At 41.8% G+C, this 14771-nt stretch overlaps 1 protein-coding gene across 4 annotated transcripts in view; it reads right to left on the bottom strand.

Annotated features, from left to right (window-relative positions):
• Positions 1-12641, bottom strand: part of BLNK (B cell linker) — a 93716-nt gene extending 81075 nt beyond the window's left edge. For 2 of the 4 annotated variants that reach the window (XR_013986775.1, XM_081007187.1), the window contains exons 1-2: positions 9998-10197; positions 7465-7527 (exon numbers count right to left, since the gene is read on the bottom strand). Coding sequence is in view for 3 of the 4 variants with exons in the window: in XM_081007187.1 (XP_080863313.1) it covers positions 7465-7527; positions 9998-10072 (138 nt within the window). In the remaining variant the exon portion in view is untranslated. Of the gene's footprint in view, positions 1-7464; positions 7528-9997; positions 10198-11904; positions 11987-12567 lie in introns of those variants that run through there. The other 2 variants (XM_081007189.1, XM_081007188.1) reach the window with 2 other exon arrangements.
• Between the last annotated feature and the right edge of the window lie 2130 nt (positions 12642-14771).

The following is a 14771-nucleotide window of genomic DNA, read 5'->3' as shown; positions in this document are numbered from 1 at the left end:
GCCAAGCACTCTAAATTCTATCTGTATCTTTTTTTAAAGGCACCATTCCCTTTCTTTATCTGCAGTAGCTGGCATGCTTACAGTACATTAACTAGGCCACGGTTGTCATTGGTAACATCTAGTAAGCATAAATAATGTAGCTCCCTCCTCTACTTAAAGTATTATTGATGATACATACCTTTATATAAAAACACACACACAGTGAAGCAATATCTTGACAGCTATAATAAAGCATTAGGTTCACACTTAACTGCAAGGCAAGTGTTAAACATGTCCCATCCCACTCTACGGTTCTGTCGTTCCTCTTTCAAAACCACAAATCTAGAAGGGGAGATATCTTTCCTCTTTCACTCAATTTACCATATTTTTCGCCCTATTGGACGCTCCGGCCCATAGGACGCATCTAGATTTGGGGGGGGGGAATAAAGGAAATATTTTTTATTCTCCCCCCCACAGGCGCGAGGCTGGGGCGGGGGAAGCCCGAGCTTCCTCCGACCCCAGCCCCCATAACGGGTCCCAGAGCGATGCCGAAGCTGCGCGCCCGGGAGCGCAGGCAGCTCTGCGCAACCCTCCGGAGCCCGGCGTGGCTTCGTGTTGGGCTCCAGAGGGTTGTGCGGAGCTGCGCTGAGACCCGGAGCGCAGGCAGCTCTGTGCGACCTTCGGGAGCCCAGCGTGGCTTCGCGCCGGGCTCCGGAGGGTCGCGCGGAGCTGCGCCGAGCCCGGGAGCGCAGGCAGCTCTGTGCGACCCTCCGGAGCCCGGCACGGCTTCGCGCCAGGCTCCGGAGGGTTGCACAGAACTACGCGGAGCCCGGGAGTCAGTGCACACCGACCGCTCTCGCTCTCCAGGCTTCAGCGAAAGCCTGTATTCGCCCCATAGGATGCACACACATTTCCCCTTCATTTTTGGAGGGGAAAAAGTGCGTCCTATAGGGCAAAAAATACGGTATGTTTGGCCACAGCAGCCAGTATAAAGCTGAATGCTGAAAAGTAACAAGGAAATAAGGTAGCCCTTGGGATTGACTCTGCATCCAACTCTACCTCGGAAACACCCTTTCACTGTGGTTCTAAGTGGAAAGTGAGTTTAGTGGCCTCTGAAATCAGTTACAGCCTGCAAATGAAGGGCATTGGGACTGTTGATGCAGTGCAACACTCCCCAGCCGTAAGGGACGTGGGAAGTAGAGGGAGCCAGGAAATATAAAGCTAGCCAAGGAGGTTAAGAAAGAACTACAGATTAAAAGAACTGTTACAGGAATAAACAACTCATTGTCTAAAGAGATTCTCCAAGGTTCTAGCACAGCTGTGTAAGTGCTGGGATGATGCAAATACTGACCATGGGGGTTTCCTCCATTTTGTATTTTCTATGTTTGAACTAGAAATGGAGGAGACAAACGTGCTTATTTCCTCCGCTATTTATTCCATTTTAAAATAACCAATATCAGGCAGAGCGAGTGAGATCTATCAGCCAACCACAGCTTCCTTCTAAATATTCCATTCCCACCCAATAGTCAGTTATTTGAGGCCCCACTTTCAGTACTGCTTACGTCTGCAAAAGGTAGGGAACAGTCATATTGCTCTGTTTCTGATCTGAGCATGTCTTGAAATGCCGGCTAAAATCCTGTAACATTTTATACTACAATTTTCCACCCAGGCTGTTTTTTATTTGTCCCATTCTATGGTTCAAGAAGACCATAGAGTGGGACAAAGAGGATACAGTAATGTGGTATCATTAGGGAAGCATCACAGAACAATCAGTAAACCAGAATGATGTGTGCACAGCACAGTATGAATCCACTATTAATGCACAATTATTGTATCTGGCATGTTGTGTATACCCACAAAATACCACCAGTCTGAAGGGGGCCCTCCAGTCCATAGCCGTTCACAGACCCTCCAAGTGTCCCTATTTTCCAGGGACGTCCCTTATTTAGAGAAGCCGTCCCAGTTTCTGATTTGATCCCGGATTGTCCCGCTTTTCCTTCGGCTGTCCCTATTTCCATTGGAGAAATGTTAGAGGGTATGGAGTTTTCCAACCCCGAGCCATCTGAAGGCAATCCTGTATAGGGAAGGTTCTTTTTAAAAAATGTTTAATGTTTCATTATGTTTTTATATACGTTGGAAGCTGCCCAGTGTGCTTGGGCAACCCGATAAGAAGAAGAAGAAGAAGAGTTTGGATTTGATATCCCGCCTTTCACTCCCTTTAAGGAGTCTCAAAGCGGCTAACATTCTCCTTTCCCTTCCTCCCCCACAACAAACACTCTGTGAGGTGAGTGGGGCTGAGAGACTTCAAAGAAGTGTGACTGGCCCAAGGTCACCCAGCAGCTGCATGTGGAGGAGCGGAGACGCGAACCCAGTTCCCCAGATTAGGAGTCTACCGCTCTTAACCACTACACCACACTGGCTCTCTAGTGTGTGGGGTACAAATAGTAAAATTATCATTACGGAATGGACGTCCCTATTTTCACTGGAGAAATGTTTGAGGGTATGCGCCCAGCATGCTCAGTCATCATTGATCCATTTTGCCACCCTCAGATTATGCAAACCTAGTTATTTCCCTAAGCTTGCCAAGGGCATAGCCAGGATTTTTTTTTGGGGGGGCAGGTCTTTTTTAGGGAGAGAAGGCCTTTTATTGGGGGGGGGCAGAACCGATGTGATTGGTCAGTTAAGTATTTCTATTGTTGTACTTGATCTAGGGAGGGCAGCTGTCCCCCCGCCCCCGTTGGCTATGGCCATGAAGCTTGCTGATACCTCCCTCTTTTGCATAGATTGTACTGTTTTGGCTACATAATAATCCACACTTGGAGAAAGTTCATTACTAGTACAGTGATACCTCAGGTTACAGACCCTTCAGGATACAGATTCCGCTAACCCAGAAATAGTACCTCGGGTTAAGAACGTTCAGGATGAGAACAGAAATTGTGTGGTGGCAGTGGGAGGCCCCATTAGCTAAAGTGGTACCTCAGGTTAAGAACAGTTTCAGGTTAAGAACGGACCTCCAGAACGAAATAAGTTCTTAACCTGAGGTACCACTGTATATAAGTTTTTGAACACTGGTTATGAAATAAGTCTGTCTCTCGATCTTTCTACTTTGCCTTCTTGAATCTAGTTGCCCTTTGGAATGACTATAGGTTCAATTCAATCTAAGAGCATCCTCTAGTTTTGGGTTCAAAATGGAAAGGGAGCTTGGTGGTCTTGTGAGATCAGCGGCAGCCTGAAAATGAAGGGCTTCAGTATGTCCTCCAAGGCAGTTCCAGCATAGTTAGTGATCTTAAGGAAGGCTATAAAGAAGCGAGGATGGGGAGCATGAGACAACTTAAAACCATTGGAATGAAAATGGGATTAACACAAGTGCTCTGTTTTTACAAGATAATTTTAGGATTGTCACTATAATACTGGTGTTGGGAACTCCTGTCATAAGGATATGTATTGTAAAGCAGTACAGTAGCTGAATGGAGTATTTTTATACTGCCAGTTATAAGGAAATAATATCATACACAGCTATGGCATATCACTTGAGGTCTTTTAATTCCAGCTAAGGAATGGTGATGACTATAGTAGGCATCCTTTTTTTTTAACACCAATGACAATAGTACTGGCTCTGAATTTCATGGATATAATATTGCCTGGGACCACAGACATTACCCACCACCCATACCCAGAAGCTTTCAGAATGCCAACATAGGGGCATGCAGACTAAAAGCCTGGAAACAGAAAGTGATTGAAAGTCTTGGACTAGGGGTGGCAATAGGTAAATGGGGAGCTAGTAGTAGCAGCACAAGGTTCAAGCATCAGCTGAGGACCCTACCTCCTTTAGAACCCTATCTATGAATACCAGCATTCACTTGAATGAACTATGATCAATGAGCTTCAGTGTGGGCTGATAAAACACCAGAGCAACATTCAGACATAAAAAAATGCATTCATAATAGCGTGACCCTCCAAACACCTCTCTTGAATCCATGTCCAGCCCACAGTGTTTTGCTCCCTGAGCAAATGACAAGATGGCATCCCCTCTCAATTCCACATACAGAAGCCAATTGGATTGACAGCTGAAACCCCTTTCAATGCTGGCAACAGGACAGCATCCTCCTCTGCATCTTCTAAGGATAGCAATTCAGATTTTAGGGGGTGCAAGATAGTTCATGCACATCACATGCAGCTCAGTCCTCTAACACCTTACTATCGTTGTTGGGTCACCTTTCAAAGAGAACCAGAAGCAGGAGATGGACTGGGTCCAGCCCTGTGCCCAGATCAAGCAAGGGAGCAGTAGGGTGAAAAGAAGTCAAGTTTTAAATTGCCTGGGGTGTGTGATACCTGCTGCCATGAGCAAAGAAGCAGCTTCCCAGAGAGAGGAAATCATCTGGTACAGGGTTGGTGCTCTTTCCCATATTTTGATTTTGCTGAACTGTTATTAGCTGCTTTGATGAATTTATTGTTGTTTGCTTTATTTATATGTTTCTGTGTTTAATATTATGGTGTTTACAATGTTTCCCCCCTCCTAGTGCTATTGTGGTTACTGTGAGCCGCTTTGAGCTCAACATTTGTTGTTGGAAAAGCAGAATGCAAATATTAAATAAAATCAACCTCCCTTTCCTTTTAGTATCTGCTTCCTGAGTCAGCCACCTCACTCTGCCTCACAGCTGGCCTGGCCCTGCTTGAATCTAGATCAGAACCTGTGGCCCTCCAGATGTTTTTGGACTACAATTCCCATTATCCTTGACTATATTTTTGGTTCTGTAAGCTGGGGCTGATGGGTATTGGCATCCAGCAACATCTGGAGGACCACACGTTGCCTGTACCTGATCTAGATGTTGAGCCCTCAGGCTAGCACCGATTAACAACTGTCAGAGGCAACATGCAGCAAATCCATCACAGTTTAACAGGAAGGAAAATTATCAGTTTGTCTCACTCCCCTGCTTAAATGGCAGTTTCTATTGCTTCTCTTCACACAGACACACTGAGGTTACATCATCCTTAGCTGTGGGGGTGAGGCAATGTCTGCTTTTGCATCATTTGAAGGACTTAAGAGCAATTGTCTAATGATTACCCTTTGGGCTACCAACAAGCCAGCAGTCTTAAGATACCGTGAGTTTGTCATTGCAACACAGAACTACTACAAAAGCAGTTGGGCTATAATAGGCCCAAGGCGGCTGAGGAATGTGCAAAAGAGGCACACTCTGGATGAATCTGAGCGCCAGTTTTATTACTAAATTTTGTGCTTGTTGTTTTAATTCTGGACCAATTAACTGAAGATGCTTTGGCCTGCTTTATGGCACCATTGGATATTTGCATGGCATTAATTGCCAGGTTTTAGCGCTCTATCCAATTGAATCGCTCAGACTCATTTTCAATTAACGTGCAGTGTTTGACATATGATCTGAAACTAAACCACCCCCTAGCAATAGTTTTATATGTTTGTTCTGTTACTACACTCTCTTCCCTCGGTAATGAATGTTCAGTGCTCTGAGAAAAATGAAGCCAATTGCGTCTTCTCAACTTGGCATTTAAAACCCTTTGAATTGAATCAACTGTCTCCTAATTTGGAAAAATGCCTTGCAAAGCAGGACTGTTTCTAATCTAGAAAGGGAGGAGGGAGAAATAAAATGCCATTGAAGATATTCTGCCCTCATGATTTTAATAACAGTGAAATGCATACTTGTCCAAAGGTTTACTTTCCTTAATTGATTTGATTGCATTATTTTAGGGCTGCCATACATCTGGATTTCCCCAGACATTACCGGGATTCCAAAGATGGAATTGATGTCCCGGTGGAATTTCCGAAAGGGGGCGCTTTGTCCTGGATCTTAGGCAAGTCAATCGAAAAAAAAAAGCTTGTCATTTTTGGGGAGTCTTGGTTTTTACTTTTTGAAATATGGCAACCCTACATTATTTGGAATCTTAATATTTAATATGTGTGCAAGGAATGAACAATGGAAGGTAAAAGAAGGTATGGATTTGGGTGAGTAGTAGGACCAGCGTGATGGAGGTTTATGTGTGGAAATATATGTAGAAAATAAAGGATACATGTTCAGTAATAGCCTGTGGATTGCTTCTGAAAACTCATTTGGTACAAGGAAGGCCCTATTGTCTGGAAGCTTTAAACCAATCTTGTTTTTGCCAGTGTTTCAGGGAGAGCAAGCTGATATTAGACTTGGGGTGTGGGCACCAATCCCACGGAGAGAAAGCAGTTAGTGTAGTAGGGTGAGGAAGCACAGCTCTGGGCCTTTTTTCAGAGCAGGAGTGATGTCATCACCTGCCCCAGGAGTCTTCACTGAGGGGGTGATATTTGGCGCACCGCCTGCCGCGACTCCCAAGCCTACCCCGAGCCATCGGAAGCGGGGAGCTGCTCCACTTTGCCAGGGTAATTTCATGGTCCCTCCTTGCTCTGGCAAATGAATGAGGTGATAACAAGACTTTCAAGTTCTACAATTGTTAGTGACAGATTAGCATTAATGAAGTTGCATTCTCTGACTGTTGGGTTAGGGAGCCACCTAAACTTAGTATAGCTCCTTTATTTATTTCACATGCTCCCTGTACACAGGGGGGAGAGTGTCGCAGGGCACAAGACTAATAATGTTTTCACAGCTTTATCCCACTGAACATAGCACATAAAATGTACTTTTGTTTCCCTGATCTGCAGGCTGTTCCCCAACTTTAGAACAAATTCTCTACAGTCATGAGGGCTAAAATCACACACTTCTAAAAACAAAACCCTCCAGGGAGTCATATTCTGCGCAAATTTCAAGACCGTCAACTGGCAGAGTGCACACAGCCATAAAATGCTAGTTTCTCTTCATGATTCCTGTATGATTAAATTTCATACAGTCTTCCTTCAAGAAGCAGGCTCTGTATATAAAATTAAAATTAGACACAGACTTACAGTCTAAATAAAGCAAGACTCCTAACAGAAGGGAAGGTCAGTGAAGAGGAAAGACAGGGAAAGCTTTTTCCAAATATTTTAATTTTAATTTGTGCCTGTATTTGTTTTTCTTTTTTAGTTTAAATGAATAGTTCTAGATTTGTAAGCAGCCTAACTTGCACATAACTAATCACTCAGCATTGGCAAAATGCCACCAGAAGAATAAATTTACCACGGATTTGATGTTACATTGTCAACGGTGTTGAGCAATATTAAATTGTGATGAAAAGTGGAAGAGCCCATGAAAGTTCCTCCAGATCTTTTGTCACATGACATTTCGTCACTTCTTGCAACACAATTGGAAATGAACTCTAAATATATACTGCTTGGCTTATATGTTTAAGGTAAGGGAAACGTTCACTTTTCTTTTGTTCATTTTATATTGGTATTTTTCTGTTGCCTTCATGCATCTGAGGCTGAATACTGGTGTTACTCTTATCAGTGTTATACAGTGTGAGGGCACGATCATTGCTGCTTGTATACCTTCACTAAAAGGGAGGCCATCTTTCTGTTAACAATTTCTAAGAGAAATTATGAAAAATGCTTACCAAAAACCGAGCTCCGTCTATCTTTAATTTTTCCACTATCCGGGCGCAGTCATGCATCCCACACTGAAAAGGGAGAGGGAGGGAAAGGTGATATTAGAGTTGGTGATATGTACATTACACAAACCTTTTAGATGGCTTTCAGGCTGACACAGTGAGTGCCTTGATGAATGGTAATTTTAAGCACAGTGTCTATTTATTCTCACAACCACCTTGTGAGGTAAGTTAAGTGAACAAGTGGTGACTGTCATCCAGTAAACTTCATGACTGGGTGGAGATTTGGACCTGGGTCTCTACATCCCATTCTGATACTCTGATCCCTGTACTGTACCAGACTAAGCCCCTGGGACATAATCTGCCTAGTATCACGATGGCCAACAGTTTTTTAGGCATGTGAGCCACAGGAAAGGAGACATAAGCCCTCCTGTGGCATCCAGTTGTGTCTCAAATTGCTGTTGCTTATGCCACACGTGTGACCTGTGTTGTAAAACAGCCAGTGACATGACCTATTAATAGGCAATTTGGGTAGGATAAGTTTGTACTAAGTATTTCAGTAGAAAGTTCTCCACAGTTCCTTTTTTAGAAGATTGCTGGGTCATTTCCTTTGGAGTTGTTTTCTTTTTAAAAATTTTACACAACGCTATTTTGAAAACGTCATCTTTTCTTGACCTGTACCCTGTACCATGGACAGATGTGTTGTATGTCTAGATTTAAAGAGGAAGTTAGCAGGAGTGGAATTTTTTTTTGCGGTGCAGACATCCATTGTAGAAATGCAAGGTCAGGGAAAAACAGTACAATAAAATGTGACTTCTAAAAGATTGTGAATTTATAGAAGGAAATAGAAGTGAAAAGCAAACACATTCAGGATTGCCCTGTTTAATGACATAAATACCTCAGTATTATATACCCCCTTTTTGCTAAATGAGAATATTTTGACAAAAAGGCTTTGTGAGTGCAGAGTTCTTGCTTCACTTCCACATCCCCATAACCTCTTACCAGGTAGTAAGTGTTGCTAAGTGTGTCATGGGTTGCAGCTATTCTCTGATTAGCACCACCAGAGCCACTGTGAGATCACACATTCTACAAATGGTGAAAATGACAAGGGTGCGATCAGTTTAATAATACTGCCCCCCTGCTTGCTTCAGAAGCCAGGACAGGACAAACTACTGAAGAGAACAAGGCTGCAATATGAGGAGAAGGAAGAAAATAAATATTTATCCTGAGTGAGGAAGGGGAGTCTACAGTTACTAGTAAATGTAAAAGGTAAAGATATAGGACCCCTCGATAGTTAAGTCCAGTCAAAGGCGACTATGCGGTTGTGGCGCTCATCTTGCTTTAGGCTGAGGGAGCCGGCATTTGTCCACAGGCAGCTTTCCAGGTCATGTGGCCAGCAGGACTAAACTGCTTCTGGGACACCGTGATGAATGCCAGAGCACATGGAAATGCCGTTTACCTTCCCGCCAGAGTGGTACCCATTTATCTACTTGCACTGGTATACTTTCAAATTGCTAGGTTGGCAGGAGCTGGGACAGAGCAATGGGAGCTCACCCCGTCACATGGATTTGAACCACCGACCTTCTGATCAGCAAGCCCAAGAGACTCAGTGGTTTAGACCATAGCACCACCTGTGCCCCACATACAATTACCAGCAGTGCTTTTTTTCTTAAAAAATGTTTAGGGATACTCTCAGTTTGACTCAAGAAAATCACCATTTTATAGTTCAGATCAGGAAAAATAAATACCGTAAATGGACAAAAGTACAAAGATTCACAAAATGTTTAGGAGTATGTGTACCCCTGTGTCACTCCCCAGAAAAAAAACATTGGTTACCAGTATGGTTGTACACACATACACAAGAATATTGTTTTCATCTGTTATTCCTCTGCTGCCTTGCCAGTGTGCATTTGTTTTTTAAAAAAACTTCATAAAATCAATCATTTTAGTGCAAATTTTTCCAAATGTAAACATCTATGTACATATTTTTGCCTAACATAAACTTGTATTGCAAAGCAATTTCCCCTAATATAACTTACAGCCTGGTGAGCCCCTTGAAGCTGTCAGCTGACTTGTTGGGTGTCACATGGCCTCCACAGCTGAGGGGGAGGGATGATCCCCTTCAAGAATTCTTGAACCCTGCATCTTGCATGGCCAGGCAGGTCCTTGCGTTGGGGGTAAGAGGAGAGGGTGCAGGCCTCTCTAAGAATATGAGTCTGCTCATGGCTGCATGTAGAGGAGGATCATGAAGTTGAAATGTTACATATGTTAACTGTTCTGCACCCAGATTCATATTCCTAATGGCAATCTGACAACTATACATGTTGTGATAACATTCAGTATAACACAGGCGACTAATGAAATATTCCTTTTCTTGGTGCTTTAGGCTAATAATAGAAGAATTTCACAGGCATATTGCCTCTAAGAGCTTGCCACCAATGTCTTCAAAAAGAATGGAGTAATCTTACATCAACTCTTTAACCATGCCTGCCTCTTAATCTTTGGACAGTCAATTGTCTAGAATATCATATCAGTCCAGTACCTGTCTCAGGAGATCTGCCACTTGAATAGCAGTCCAAGTCTCACATTCTTCTCGGAAGGGTAGTTTTGTGGCCATGCTGGGTCACACAACAAAGGCAAACTGACCTGCTTCTTCTGGTAAAGCAGAAACTGTTTGCTTTACTAAACATTACTGAGAGTTTCTGGAAGTTATTAGAGGAAGTGTCCTTCGCAACTTTTTTTCCCTCCCTGTGGTCGTCATTGCTTAAAGCTACACGTCCCTTTACAGTGGCTGCATAGTTGTTAGTGTGATCATTTCACATTTCATTCAGTGACAGTCATTCTGCTCATAAGCTGCGATGAACATGACAAGGAGGCAAAGATGTCTCACCACTAAACACAAAGCCAAGATCAAAAGCATATCCACCATCAACAGCAAGTTTAGATAATGGTGTATTGCCAATGTGACGTTTACTGGAGTAAATGTACTGGTGTATTAAGTTTTGTATGTAGGAAATCTTTTATCTTGATTTCTTCAGTGTTATTGTTTATCAAATCACATCTTAAAATACATATTGCTGGAAGCCCTGACTTCTGCCATTCTGTTTCATGTAAGTGTATGTATGAATATGTTATAGCGAATATTTGCAACCCCAGATAAATTTGTGAATGTCCAGAAATTCAGAGATATGCCAGTAAATGCCGACAACCTATCCCTATTAAAATTTATTGTCAACATTCACTGCTGCATGGAAAAAAGGAGAGAGAAACAGATGTATTTTTAGAATCCACAAAATTAATTCGGGATTTTCAGCACTCACATTCTGTGTTCTTCAACTTAGCTCCAGGTGGCATCCTTTGGGGGTACTGAGACTGGCATCTCCTGGGAACAGAGCCTTTTTAGTTGTTGCTCTTACATTACCTTTCTTGAAAAGAAGCCCATTTATGGTTTTCTCTAGTTTCCTTTTGGAGATGACTTAAAGTATGTTCATTCTGTCTGGCATTTGGGGACTAACTCGAGGTGTTTTCATTGTTGTTTCCTCGCTTTTGTTTTTGTTTCTATTATTTTTCTGTATTGTGTTTTACATGACAGTAAAGCTGTTCAAGCTACCCTGAGAACAGATGCGTTAAAACGTGGAGCGGAAATGCCACAAATAAGCCTCCTTAATGATGTTCATGATAAAATAGATGCACAAACCTAAGTGAGGACCCCCCAAAAAAGCTTAATGGCAAAATTGGCCTTGAAGAGATTGTATCCTTCAAGGCCAGTTCTAAGGTTAGTTTGACAACAGAATATCTTGGCTCTAGGGATAGATGAATCAACCTATTTCAGCCATCTCAGGTTCACATTCTGTTAATTTTTTTGAATGCCACACACACAAAAATCACATGTTGAATGTATTCTTTCCACAAAACGTGCATTTTTTTTTTGCATGCGTTTCCTCTTCAGATATCCTTTGCATGCGTTTATGTACTCAACTATAATGTGAATTTGGAGAAGTACAGAAACCTGAAGAGGAAACTGCCTTCTGGTGCATTAAGTGTATATCAGGTCAGTTTGCTTAAAAATGCAGGTCAAACCAAGTCTTCAGATGTCCCTATTTGTCACCAACATATTCCTGCTTCCAAAGCAAATTCCGGCACTTAAGTCACACTGGTGATCACAGAGTTCTGCAGTTGTTGTTGTTGTTACTATGCCCCGTGTCATTAATGTGCACTGCATATTCAGAATTAGTCAACATAGGTCCCTTCTCCCAATGAGCTTACAGTCTAAAATAGACGGTGGAGAAAACGGAGCTGCATTTTTGTAAGCTAAAGCCCACCGTGTTCTTATAAATATAATTATACAGCTATAGAAGCAGCATAAATCCTGCCTTTTAAAGATCAGTCAGTAACAAGCACGTTGCATTTTTGGAAGTGGAAGAAAAAAAAGATACAATGGAACCTTACCATTTAGAAATAAAGCTGGAGGAATGAAGTTATCACTCATTTCGACAGAAATCAGCTTGTTTCGTTCGGGAATCCTGAGTCACTGTGACATGACAAATGTAAAAGTTTCCATCAAGACTGGAGGGCGAGGATATTCTCTTCCACATCCTGCTTTTCCTTTTCCTGTTTAGTATTTTCTGTGCTAATATATATTTTAAAGACTGAAGTAATTACTTTAAAGTCAGGTCTCAATCTCCCATTCCTATGTTGGAGTTTTTGTATTTAGAGGGATTGACGCAAGCATATTTCTTGTCTTTTTTTTAAAATCCAAACTATTTAAAACTCCTCTTCCACTTAACAGGAAGCAAATTCCTAAGTCTTGTTTACATGGATTGACTACTGTAGTCGTTAAAGTAATTTCTCACTGTACCCATTAAAGCAGCAGTTAATTGGAAATTATACTGTTAACCTACTTGCTAAATTGTAGCAACTTGCTCCCATGGGTGTTTTATCAAGCATTCAACATATGAAATATGCAACATCCTTTAAAATCAATATTGGCATTACAGAAGCAGCAACTATCAATGCACTGTGGTTATTTAAAGCATAAATGCATTTTATTAACAAGCCTAATGCAGACAGATATGAAGATACTGTGTATAGAGTATTTAAAGAACAACTTACCACATGCAAGTGTTCTTCTTAGTCATCAAACTGCTTAAAGTCCAGAGCAGTTGCTTTGTCTATTATTCCTCTGAAAGCTAACTGTTCTGTGTGTTTGGAGGATGATTGACAAGCTAGCTGTGCCCAGTGGGAGGGAAACAAGAAGCCTTTAAATTCATAAAACTAGTTCAGGGAATGCATTGCATAAAATCCCGTGCAATATCCCCAGGAAGATCAATTATTATAATCCTCTTTGCAAAATTCACTGATAGCTTTCACTGGTGCCTGGATAGGTCTGGAATTTCGACATTTAAATTCCCAGTTCTGTGCTGAAAATTAATTAGTGAAATTTGCTTACATTTCTTGAAACCACTCACTTAATTTTGCTATGTGGAACTGAGAACTGGGTGGGAGGGGGCATGAGATGCTACGTTTTGGAGTAAAATAGGTGTGTATTACTATTAAGTACACTGTGTGCCACATGCAAAAGGCTGTTGGAGCGACAATGTTCCCCTAGTACCGGGACAGTGCTAGGAGCAAGAGGTGAATGGTTACACGCTTCTGCCATATTTGCCCTGCACATGTAGTCTGCTTCCTTCACTAAAGGAGAAAAGACAGTTACTAGACTATGTTGTGTAACATTAATTCGATATAGCAGATCAGGCTTCCTCAACCTCGGCCCTCCAGATATTTTTGGCCTACAACTCCCATGATCCCTAGCTAGCAGGACCAGTGGTCAGAGATGATGGGAATTGTAGTCTCAAAACATCTGGAGGGCCAAGGTTGAGGAAGCCTGTGGTAGATGCTTCTCAGAGGATCTGCTTGAACCAGTGATGTTTTTGGGTGAAACTGGTGTCATCATTTGCACCAAATATCGCTTTAAATTAAATGTGTTTGAAATTGTATCCACGTAATCCCCTGCCCCACATCATAAAAAGTACTATGGGCAGTATTAATGATCATGATTAAGCTAGGTCCATTAATTTCAATGGGTCTACTCTGAGAAAAACCTAGGTGAATACCACCCTCTGTCAGCAAGGGCATGGCAAATGTTTGATGTGGAGGGTGCTTTCAAATAGGGATGGGCAAATCTGTTGATTTTGGTTTTTCTCAGTGTCTTGGTTTTCCAGTCTTAAGTTCAGTTCTCCACATTAGGGATGGACTCATTTGTTTGCAACCGTTGAGCTTTCATTCAAACGGAGACAGATTTGCTTGATTACAAATGTCAACTGCAGTTGCTGAGTTAATGCTTTTCTCTAAAGGACTTTTTCAGTATTTAGAGGAACCTATTCCTGTGATCACTGCAGAAAAAAGGGCTGCTTTTTATGGTGAATGCAGCAACCAATTTCTATGTCAAAACTATTTTTCTCCTTTGAAGAGGATTCCTATATACTCTGCTTATGGCAGCCATTAACATGCTTTATCTTCCCTTCCTCTTTGCTATCTTTCAAATCCTGTTTGCTAGCTACCTAGCCAGCCAGCCATGTATGTCATTGGTGGTAGTGGGAGATGGTAGGAAAACTGAAATGGGGCTTCGTGCCTCAGAGTTTAATCAAGAAAACAGGTCATTCTGAGTTTTATTCAGTGTTCTCATCTCTCATTCTCACTTTGTCATGTTTTTCATTTAGTTCTTATAAAGAAAACAATCCAGGCACTTTTTCACCACTGAGGAGAAGGATAGACAGTTTTTGTTTTCATTTGAAATGTGAATGTTACTGAACTGTTTTTTTACAATGCTTTTTTATATTGAGCAAGTAGTTCTTTATAAAAAAGAGACACACAGAATTCATGCATATACGCCATACCCTGCCTTGGCCATGGGTGGACAGATCTTTAAAAAAAATATTTTGTGTGTGCAAGACAAAAGATCAAAATCTTTTTGCTAGTCAAAGGATCAAAATCCTGCTTTTACAAGAGACCAAACTCCTACAAGTAAAATGAATGGTTTCAGGAGCAAGCTTACAGCTTGCTTTAAGGCACAGTCCTAAGCATGGCTACTCAGTCAGTCCTATTCCATTCAATGGGGCTTACTCCCAGGCAAAAATGGTTCGAACTTCAGCCTTAGTATATTGGCTGTGAAAGAGCGCGAACATCATCCATTCCAAAATCTAGACGGACTACATAAATGAGGATCCATGATTGAGGAATGAGGATAAATCAAATTGACAAAAAAGGTGGAAAGGCATAATTGTTACTTTGAACTATCAAATGACCACAAGAATGAA

Source organism: Podarcis pityusensis (assembly GCF_964106645.2).
Source record: "Podarcis pityusensis genome assembly, chromosome: 5".
Lineage (NCBI taxonomy): Eukaryota > Metazoa > Chordata > Lepidosauria > Squamata > Lacertidae > Podarcis > Podarcis pityusensis.
Note: the sequence above shows the minus strand (reverse complement) of the source record. Positions and strands in the feature narration are given on the sequence as shown.